This window comes from Cylas formicarius, unplaced genomic scaffold, assembly GCF_029955315.1.
Source record: "Cylas formicarius isolate icCylForm1 unplaced genomic scaffold, icCylForm1.1 PGA_scaffold_2__14_contigs__length_35257938, whole genome shotgun sequence".
Classification (NCBI taxonomy): Eukaryota; Metazoa; Arthropoda; class Insecta; order Coleoptera; family Brentidae; genus Cylas; species Cylas formicarius.
In genome coordinates, this window is record NW_026844319.1 from 1,546,956 (window position 1) to 1,558,683 (window position 11,728).

At 42.5% G+C, this 11,728-nt stretch overlaps 1 protein-coding gene across 1 annotated transcript; it reads left to right on the forward strand.

Annotated features, from left to right (window-relative positions):
* Positions 1-10,305: 10,305 nt before the first annotated feature.
* Positions 10,306-11,728, forward strand: LOC132698445 (uncharacterized). The gene is made up of 3 exons (XM_060664495.1): positions 10,306-10,961; positions 11,039-11,104; positions 11,171-11,728. Exons 1-3 carry the CDS (start codon positions 10,909-10,911, stop codon positions 11,352-11,354), a joined length of 303 nt encoding a protein of 100 aa, XP_060520478.1. The 5' UTR covers positions 10,306-10,908; the 3' UTR covers positions 11,355-11,728.

The following is an 11,728-nucleotide window of genomic DNA, read 5'->3' on the forward strand; positions in this document are numbered from 1 at the left end:
CAGAATTCAAGCAGGTACACCCAGGATAATTTGTGTAAACCACTTGGATCTGTTTTGGCCCAAAGGGATACACACGGAAACAATTAAAGCCTGCGAAAGACGAATAACAATTGTACACATAGAAGAACTACTCTTTAACTACCGCGCCACAACACCTGACAACCCGATACCTCAACACCTACTACCAACACCAGACAAACGAACAGCAAAAAAACAATCAAAACCGTGCAACCTGTGCAACAACCCAACAACCTAAGAATTCTGTTGGAAATGCAAATACGACCTAACACTGGAGCTACAACAACTCGACATTGAAGAAAACGAAAACGGACCCACCACGAGCGCATCCACCAAAAACCTGGAACACGAAGCCTCCGACTGAAACTATATAGCATGTGTGTGCCTTGTATTACGTCATTAATAAATATATTATATTACACCTACTGTGGTTCCTTTAGTTCCTATGGTAGAGCACACACATCATACCTAGTTTCAATATTTCATTATGTGTGTCTACCCCCACCCCACGTTCGTATTTCCCGCTAAATCTATTCTCTTTTTCATTGGTTTATTTTGGTTTGTCTCATTTTCTATATATTTCATTGGTCAACCCCGTCGCGGGCGGTAGCCACCCCTTCAGGGGTGGCCCAACGAAAGGCGCATGCGCCCACGCATTTTGGAGGCCAATTACACAATTACGATCAATTAATTACCGATATATTTTCGAATAATAGAATTTAAAAGTCGTCAATAAATTAGTTAAAATTACAACACTTTTCTAAAATTTCATAATGTACCATATAATAGTTGTATAATTTATGACATTAACAATAAAAATATTTCAATTGTAATATTAATAATATTGAAAATTTAAGATTTTTAACCTCATCGATAGTTGTGAGGTTATCCGATGCGATTCTACAATGTTCACGATAAGAAGAACACATGCCGACAAATTTCAAGATGCTCATCGATCGTGTGAAGAAAATATCGTGAAAATTCGTTTCAGGAAGAAAGAACTGCATGAACTAGAGATGATTTGTCATGAAGATTCTTTAGATTTCGATGTGAATGGTTATTGTCAAATGAAAATGGAAAATGTAAATTTTTACCATGTTCATACTATAAATCATAGATGGGCATTACAAAATCAACGTTTCACATAATTTTTTAAAAGTATTTATACAATTCAAGTTAATAACATTTTTTTACCATCGACATAATTTATAACGCCTATGTTTAAATAATTTATATACTTATCTAACTATTTCAAATAGATAATTTCCAATTCATTTCTCGGAATATTTTGATTTTTTTTAATTTATTATAATAATAAAAAAATTGGAATATCTGTTCAGATAAAAAGTACTTCACATCATTTCTTAAAATAAAATCTCAAAATTCCCCAAAGTTAATATACTTAAAACGAAAAACACTTTTATACTTCATTCCTTTCTACAAAATTTATAAACACATGATTTTTCTAAATATATTAATTATTGTCCCACATAAAATTTTTCTACAAAAAAAAATTAAACAAAATAAAAATTTTATATATAAACGCACACCTTTATAAAAGTTCAAAACGATATCAAATTCTCACCCCATCTCCAACCGGTCTCTAATTGAATTTTAATGACCTTTTCCATATAAAAGAAACTACCCTTCCAACTTTTATTTACCACCGGTGACAATAAACGCGAAACATAATTGGACAGCCATCTCCGGCGCCATAAAGAACGCGAAGATAAAATACAACAAGGCCAGGTCCGTGAAGGACGGCATCAAGGTGTTCCCAGAGACCACCGAAGACTACAGGAACTTAATCAAGTTCCTAAACGCCCACAATGCGGAGTACTACACGTACGCATTAAAGGTTGAGAAAAAAACCAAGATGGTCATAAAGGGCCTCTTTAAAGAACTACCCCTCACAGAGATCGAGGAAGACCTGAAGGCACAAGGTATAGAAGATGCAAAAGTAGTTCAGCTACTGAAGAAAAAGAGGGGAGACAAAGGAGAGAAACTGGTCTCCGAGTTCTTCATTGTGACGACTTGCAATGAAAACATAAAAAAGATTACAAACATTTGCTCCGGAAAGGTCACGCTCGAGGAGCCAAATAAAATCAGTGAGGTACCGCAATGCCATACGTGCCAAAAGTTTGGCCACGGCCAAAGTAGATGCACCTTCCAACACAGGTGCGTCAAGTGCGGCAAGGACCACCCCACCCGGGAATGCACCATTCCGTCGGAGCCCAAAACGGGGAACGTGAAGTGCGCAAACTGCGGCGGCCCCCATGTAGCAAGCTACAGGGGTTGCCCCAGCGTCCCCAAGACCGACGCACAAAAGAGGAGGGAAATTCAAAGAAAACAAGCTCCCCCCACGAGGCAAGAACCACCACAACCACCCAGACAGCCTCCTACTCAACAACCAAGGCAAGTCACGCCGCAAATTCAACAACAGGACATTACAACTATCCTGGCGTCGCTACAAGCCATTTTACTGAGATTAGCCCCCCAGTAAATGGCCATACAAATCAAGCCCACGTCCCTGAGAGCGACAACGTGGAACATACGGGGCATACGGGCCAACAAAGCCGATATCGAAGAATATCTGGCAGAATATGACGTAGACATACTAGGGCTACAACAGACACTCATAAGAGGCGGGACGAACATCAGATTCCACAACTACGTCATATACAGAAGAGACAGCCCAAACGGAAACGCCCGAACAAACGCAGGAATCGCGATACTAGTGAAGGAATCACTAGACCACGAATACTTAGGGATTCAAGACACCGGACTGGACGCCATCACCGTAAGAGTGAACATGAGGGACGGAACCACGCTCAAGATCACCACTGTATACAGGCAAAGTACTGTCAACATCACGGCAGAAGACACAGCTACCCTAATGATGGGAAGAGAATCCCAAATAATAATAGGAGATTTCAACAGTCACGCCAGAAGCTGGAACAGCAGGCAGTACTGTCCAAATGGAAGAACATTGGAAGCCGAGGTAGCAAGAAATGGGGAAACGGCCATCGGACCGGACGAGCCGATCCATTATCCCGACAATATAAACAATCGCCCTGATGTGATTGACATAGCCATAATCAAGAACCTGCGAATGCCCTACGCCATAGCAACGATGAACGAAGGACAGTCAGATCACATGCCAGTGATGCTGACACTAGGGAACGGCGAAGAAATAACGGAAAGCAAGTACAAGGTAAGAAGGACGGACTGGAAAGCGTTCAAGGAGAAATGCGCACAAAGGATTAGCCTGGCAAGAAGACTCGTAACGAGACAAGACCCGGATGAAGAGATCGCCACCCTGGAAGGCACGATCCTGCAGGCCTATGAGGACTCAACGACTACCGAAATACGCAAAAAAGACAAAAGAATAGGCGGACCACTCCCTCCACATATCGACAGGAAAATCAGAGATCGGAGAAGACTCAGGAGAATCTATTGGAGAAATAGAATTGAGCAAAACAGAATAACCCTGAACCGAGCATCTAACCACTGAAGGAGATGCTACGCCAGCACAGAAACAGACAATGGAAAAGAAAAACCGGAGACAACACTATGTGGAGAATGCAAAAGGTATTGCGGAATCCCAGGACCACGATTCCACCAATACACGGAGAAAATGGTCTAGCATACACCAGCTTAGAAAAAGCGGAAGCATTCGCGGACTGCCTGGAGCGCGAATGCAGGACAAACACCGAAGAAAACGAAGAAACGGAAGAAATAGAACGCAAAATGGCCAGACCAGCAAGGGAGGTTAGAGAACAGGATGACAGTGAGGAAGTCGCTGATCCAATAACCCCCAAAAGAAATAGTTGCGCATATAAAGAACTCCAGAACGAGAAAAGCTCCAGGACCGGACCAAGTGACCAACATAATGTTAAAGAACTTACCAAGAAAAGGTTTCGTGGCAGTCACCAATATAACCAACGCAATCCTCAGGCTGAGGTACTTCGCCGACGCCTGGAAGGAAGCCTCGGTGACTATGATTCCCAAACCAAGAAAAAACAGAACTTTTCCACAAAATTACAGGCCTATCAGTCTAGTAAGCAGCATGAGCAAGATCATCGAAAGAGCTATCCTCACAAGAATTAAGATCTTCACGGAGGCAATGCAGGTATTACCTGAAGAACAGTTCGGGTTCAGGGCAGGACACTCCACCTAAATGCAACGTCTAAGACTCGTCGAACAAGCCGCAGAAGGCATCGAAAGACAACAAGCAACAGGATTGGTATTACTAGACATAGAGAGAGCCTTCGACCGAGTCTGAAAACAAGGACTCGTGGGAAAGATGAAGACCATAGGATACCCCAACTGGATCTGCAAACTGACGGATTCCTATTTGAGGAATCGGAGGATCCAGGTGAAAGTAGGGCAAGAAAAATCGCAACCGAGGATCTTGGAAGCAGGAGTCCCACATCCCTCCCCATCTCTACACGATATTTACCCACGACGTACCGAAACTCCAAAGAACCGAACTTGGACCGTACGCAGATGATACAGCCTTATCATTCAGGACACCAAACGTAGATTTAGTAACGAGAAAAATGCAAAGAGCACTCGACGATTTGGAAAAATGTTGCACCAAATGAAAAATAAAAATAAACGCCAACAAAACGGAGGCAGTGCTGATCACGAAGAAAAGAACAAGACCCCGCGAAACACTCAACCTCAACGGAGAGGACATCGAGTGGAAGGAATCCGTAAAATATCTCGGGATGAAGATCGACAAAAAACTAATGTTTAAACAGCACATAGACGACAATATAGCCAAAACCAGGGCAGTAGCGACTCAACTATATCCTATCTTAGGGAGACACAGCGAGATGAACCCAAACAACAAGGTCACGCTGATAAAGGCGGTTATAAGACCGACACTGACCTATGCATCTACTGCATGGGACTTTGCGGCAAAAACCTACATGGAAAGGCTCAGAGCTTGCGAGAGCAAAATCATCAGGCGGGTAGTAGGAGCTCCATACTACGTAAGAAACGAAAATATCAGAAGAGATCTGAAACTCAACACTCTGTTGGAGTTAGTCGTGGATGTTCAAACACACCGCCGCTTCGAGGGTGGCTCTCGATATACCTACCCCGAGACCATAAACACTGCAAATTCTGTTTTCTCACACAAAGTCGTAAAAAGACAGCGGCATCGAAATGAGGGTTGAGGGTTGGGTGATGGTTAGTTTTGCCGCCGAACCTTTTAGCCTCATTTAGTCGTGGATGTTCAAATGCGCTTGTAGTCCTATATTAAAGTGGAAAGTGTGTGGTAGATGCAAATATCGTTTTTATTTTCGAAACGGTCAGTTTTGTGCTGCTTGTGATTTTCGGGTTGCGATTTTTGGTTACGGTTATAGAGAGACACAGTTTTGTTTGTCAGTGCCTTTACTTTTTTTTCGAGATATTTTTTACCATAGACAATGAACGGGTAAGTGACTAATTAGATAATTATTTGTAAATCTGCGAGTGAATTATCCTAAAGCCTTTAATTAACTAATCAACCGCTGTTTATTGACGTTTAAGTTTCGCAAAATTTAAAATAAAAAGAAAAAGGGAATGCTTCTTCGAAAGAGCAAAAAAAGCAAGGGCCTTTTTTACCGATAATTTTTTGAAATGCCAGGGGTTAGTTTTTCTTTTTTCTTCGCGTGTAGCCTAGAGAAGACATTTACCTGATTCAGTTTTTTATCTGCATTATACAGGTGCGTCGCTATTGAAGTATTACGTTGCCACCGGTGCCTACTCAGGGCCGACACTGTCTGCCCTGAAGCGATATTCGCTTGCGATGGCGTCGAGGCGCATACGTTCTGCGCCTCGTGTGCCGATGTGATTGGCTGGTTGCAAAATGAACCCCCGCTACTTTGCCCCTTTTGCGGGATGATTGTTTTTCGCTCCAGGGTGCTGAAAATCGATAGTTGCGAGGTTATCCGATGCGATTCTACAATGTTCACGATAAGAAGAACACATGCCGACAAATTTCAAGATGCTCATCGATCGTGTGAAGAAAATATCGTGAAAATTCGTTTCAGGAAGAAAGAACTGCATGAACTAGAGATGATTTGTCATGAAGATTCTTTAGATTTCGATGTGAATGGTTATTGTCAAATGAAAATGGAAAATGTAAATTTTTACCATGTTCATACTATAAATCATAGATGGGCATTACAAAATCAACGTTTCACATAATTTTTTAAAAGTATTTATACAATTCAAGTTAATAACATTTTTTTACCATCGACATAATTTATAACGCCAATGTTTAAATAATTTATATACTTATCTAACTATTTCAAATAGATAATTTCCAATTCATTTCTCGGAATATTTTGATTTTTTTTAATTTATTATAATAATAAAAAAATTGGAATATCTGTTCAGATAAAAAGTACTTCACATCATTTCTTAAAATAAAATCTCAAAATTCCCCAAAGTTAATATACTTAAAACGAAAAACACTTTTATACTTCATTCCTTTCTACAAAATTTATAAACACATGATTTTTCTAAATAAATAAATAAAATAAAAAAATAAATAAAAATTTTTCTCCAAAAAAAAATTAAACAAAATAAAAATTTTATATATAAACACACAACTTTATAAAAGTTCAAAACGATATCAAATTCTCACCCCATCTCCAACCGGTCTCTAATTGAATTTTAATGACCTTTTCCATATAAAAGAAACTACCCTTCCAACTTTTATTTACCACCGGTGACAATAAACGCGAAACATAATTGGACAGCCATCTCCGGCGCCATAAAGAACGCGAAGATAAAATACAACAAGGCCAGGTCCGTGAAGGACGGCATCAAGGTGTTCCCAGAGACCACCGAAGACTACAGGAACTTAATCAAGTTCCTAAACGCCCACAATGCGGAGTACTACACGTACGCATTAAAGGTTGAGAAAAAAACCAAGATGGTCATAAAGGGCCTCTTTAAAGAACTACCCCTCACAGAGATCGAGGAAGACCTGAAGGCACAAGGTATAGAAGATGCAAAAGTAGTTCAGCTACTGAAGAAAAAGAGGGGAGACAAAGGAGAGAAACTGGTCTCCGAGTTCTTCATTGTGACGACTTGCAATGAAAACATAAAAAAGATTACAAACATTTGCTCCGGAAAGGTCACGCTCGAGGAGCCAAATAAAATCAGTGAGGTACCGCAATGCCATACGTGCCAAAAGTTTGGCCACGGCCAAAGTAGATGCACCTTCCAACACAGGTGCGTCAAGTGCGGCAAGGACCACCCCACCCGGGAATGCACCATTCCGTCGGAGCCCAAAACGGGGAACGTGAAAGTGCGCAAACTGCGGCGGCCCCCATGTAGCAAGCTACAGGGGTTGCCCCAGCGTCCCCAAGACCGACGCACAAAAGAGGAGGGAAATTCAAAGAAAACAAGCTCCCCCCACGAGGCAAGAACCACCACAACCACCCAGACAGGCTCCTACTCAACAACCAAGGCAAGTCACGCCGCAAATTCAACAACAGGACATTACAACTATCCTGGCGTCGCTACAAGCCATTTTACTGAGATTAGCCCCCCAGTAAATGGCCATACAAATCAAGCCCACGTCCTTGAGAGCGACAACGTGGAACATACGGGGCATACGGGCCAACAAAGCCGATATCGAAGAATATCTGGCAGAATATGACGTAGACATACTAGGGCTACAACAGACACTCATAAGAGGCGGGACGAACATCAGATTCCACAACTACGTCATATACAGAAGAGACAGCCCAAACGGAAACGCCCGAACAAACGCAGGAATCGCGATACTAGTGAAGGAATCACTAGACCACGAATACTTAGGGATTCAAGACACCGGACTGGACGCCATCACCGTAAGAGTGAACATGAGGGACGGAACCACGCTCAAGATCACCACTGTATACAGGCAAAGTACTGTCAACATCACGGCAGAAGACATAGCTACCCTAATGATGGGAAGAGAATCCCAAATAATAATAGGAGATTTCAACAGTCACGCCAGAAGCTGGAACAGCAGGCAGTACTGTCCAAATGGAAGAACATTGGAAGCCGAGGTAGCAAGAAATGGGGGAACGGCCATCGGACCGGACGAGCCGATCCATTATCCCGACAATATAAACAATCGCCCTGATTTGATTGACATAGCCATAATCAAGAACCTGCGAATGCCCTACGCCATAGCAACGATGAACGAAGGTAAGTACAAGGTAAGAAGGACGGACTGGAAAGCGTTCAAGGAGAAATGCGCACAAAGGATTAGCCTGGCAAGAAGACTCGTAACGAGACAAGACCCGGATGAAGAGATCGCCACCCTGGAAGGCACGATCCTGCAGGCCTATGAGGACTCAACGACTACCGAAATACGCAAAAAAGACAAAAGAATAGGCGGACCACTCCCTCCACATATCGACAGGAAAATCAGAGATCGGAGAAGACTCAGGAGAATCTATTGGAGAAATAGAATTGAGCAAAACAGAATAACCCTGAACCGAGCATCTAACCAACTGAAGGAGATGCTACGCCAGCACAGAAACAGACAATGGAAAAGAAAAACCGGAGACAACACTATGTGGAGAATGCAAAAGGTATTGCGGAATCCCAGGACCACGATTCCACCAATACACGGAGAAAATGGTCTAGCATACACCAGCTTAGAAAAAGCGGAAGCATTCGCGGACTGCCTGGAGCGCGAAGGCAGGACAAACACCGAAGAAAACGAAGAAACGGAAGAAATAGAACGCAAAATGGCCAGACCAGCAAGGGAGGTTAGAGAACAGGATGACAGTGAGGAAGTCGCTGATCCAATAACCCCTAAAGAAATAGTTGCGCATATAAAGAACTCCAGAACGAGAAAAGCTCCAGGACCGGACCAAGTGACCAACATAATGTTAAAGAACTTACCAAGAAAAGGTTTCGTGGCAGTCACCAATATAGGCAACGCAATCCTCAGGCTGAGGTACTTCCCCGACGCCTGGAAGGAAGCCTCGGTGACTATGATTCCCAAACCAAGAAAAAACAGAACTTTTCCACAAAATTACAGGCCTATCAGTCTAGTAAGCAGCATGAGCAAGATCATCGAAAGAGCTATCCTCACAAGAATTAAGACCTTCACGGAGGCAATGCAGGTATTACCTGAAGAACAGTTCGGGTTCAGGGCAGGACACTCCACCTAAATGCAACTTCTAAGACTCGTCGAACAAGCCGCAGAAGGCATCGAAAGACAACAAGCAACAGGATTGGTATTACTAGACATAGAGAGAGCCTTCGACCGAGTCTGAAAACAAGGACTCGTGGGAAAGATGAAGACCATAGGATACCCCAACTGGATCTGCAAACTGACGGATTCCTATTTGAGGAATAGGAGGATCCAGGTGAAAGTAGGGCAAGAAAAATCGCAACCGAGGATCTTGGAAGCAGGAGTCCCACATCCCTCCCCATCTCTACACGATATTTACCCACGACGTACCGAAACTCCAAAGAACCGAACTTGGACCGTACGCAGATGATACAGCCTTATCATTCAGGACACCAAACGTAGATTAAGTAACGAGAAAAATGCAAAGAGCACTCGACGATTTGGAAAAATGTTGCACCAAATGAAAAATAAAAATAAACGCCAACAAAACGGAGGCAGTGCTGATCACGAAGAAAAGAATAAGACCCCGCGAAACACTCAACCTCAACGGAGAGGACATCGAGTGGAAGGACTCCGTAAAATATCTCGGGGTGAAGATTGACAAAAAACTAATGTTTAAACAGTACATAGACGACAATATAGCCAAAACCAGGGCAGTAGGGACTCAACTATATCCTATCTTAGGGAGACACAGCGAGATGAACCCAAACAACAAGGTCACGCTGATAAAGGCGGTTATAAGACCGACACTGACCTATGCATCTACTGCATGGGACTTTGCGGCAAAAACCTACATGGAAAGGCTCAGAGCTTGCGAGAGCAAAATCATCAGGCGGGTAGTAGGAGCTCCATACTACGTAAGAAACGAAAATATCAGAAGAGATCTGAAACTCAACACTCTGTTGGAGTTAGTCGTGGATGTTCAAACACACCGCCGCTTCGTGGGTGGCTCTCGATATACCTACCCCGAGACCATAAACACTGCAAATTCTGTTTTCTCACACAAAGTCGTAAAAAGACAGCGGCATCGAAATGAGGGTTGAGGGTTGGGTGATGGTTAGTTTTGCCGCCGAACCTTTTAGCCTCATTTAGTCGCGGATGTTCAAATGCGCTTGTAGTCCTATATTAAAGTGGAAAGTGTGTGGTAGATGCAAATATCGTTTTTATTTTCGAAACGGTCAGTTTTGTGCTGCTTGTGATTTTCGGGTTGCGATTTTTGGTTACGGTTATAGAGAGACACAGTTTTGTTTGTCAGTGCCTTTACTTTTTTTCGAGATATTTTTTACCATAGACAATGAACGGGTAAGTGACTAATTAGATAATTATTTGTAAATCTGCGAGTGAATTATCCTAAAGCCTTTAATTAACTAATCAACCGCTGTTTATTGACGGTTAAGTTTCGCAAAATTTAAAATAAAAGGAAAAAGGGAATGCTTCTTCTAAAGAGCAAAAAAAGCAAGGGCCTTTTTTACCGATAATTTTTTGAAATGCCGGGGGTTAATTTTTCTTTTTTCTTCGCGTGTAGCCTAGAGAAGACATTTACCTGATTGAGTTTTTTATCTGCATTATACAGGTGCGTCGCTATTGAAGTATTACGTTGCCACCGGTGCCTACTCAGGGCCGACACTGTCTGCCCTGAAGCGATATTCGCTTGCGATGGCGTCGAGGCGCATACGTTCTGCGCCTCGTGTGCCGATGTGATTGGCTGGTTGCAAAATGAACCCCCGCTACTTTGCCCCTTTTGCGGGATGATTGTTTTTCGCTCCAGGGTGCTGGAGCGAATGGCTTTTTTGGGAGAAAGGTAAATGTTTTTGTTAAAAAAAAAAGGAAGCAAAATAAATAAATTAAAATAACTCGCTATATTCTTGTTCATCATAGAAGACGCCAAGAAATGGAGAGGATGCCTGGCCCTCCACCCTTAATCCCAATTCAGGAGATCCCGAAGTAACTAATTTCACCCCTTATTTTAAAATAAAAATACTAACACTTTTTTCAACCAAAAAAAAATAGCTTCCAAGACGTAATCTCCATCGGATCCAGCGAGGAGACAGCGGAATTCCCACACCATGGCGGGGAAGTTAGACCGGGTTCGCCAAGCTCGGGGAGTAGCACCGTAAGCTACATTTTCGAGTTGCCGCCTCCCTTGGATCCTGAGGAGTCGCTCGATTCGGGATATGGACACGAACATATTTAAAAAAAGTACGAGCGGGTATTTCCACGATAACGCTGACACCGTTAAATTTCTAATTTTCTTTTTTCAGATTCCGGAATATAAATATTTGCTCGTTACCTCTCGTGTTTTATTTCCTCTGTCCTTGGTGCGCAATAAAAGCACAGTTTGTACCCGCGAGGGTACACATTCGCAGAATTATATGTTTTTAAAATAAATGTTTTGGTCAATATTCACTAGGTGGGGTTACCTTATTCAAGAAAATCTTATTCCAAGAGGGGACACTAGTTTACATTCGAACCGCTAGAGGGTGCAGATGGTCACGCGAACAATATGATCAAGTCTCATTGACGCCATTGCTTTTCTTAGGGGTGGGAAAATATCTGGGCTCTGATTGG

Excerpts from the sequence above, each read along its gene's own strand:
- LOC132698445 (XM_060664495.1), top strand. The coding sequence starts at position 10,909 with ATGATTGTTTTTCGCTCCAGGGTGCTGGAGCGAATGGCTTTTTTGGGA. Across the intron at positions 10,962-11,038 it reads ATGGCTTTTTTGGGAGAAAG|AAGACGCCAAGAAATGGAGA; the intron begins GTAAATGTTTTT and ends TGTTCATCATAG. Across the intron at positions 11,105-11,170 it reads CCAATTCAGGAGATCCCGAA|CTTCCAAGACGTAATCTCCA; the intron begins GTAACTAATTTC and ends AAAAAAAAATAG.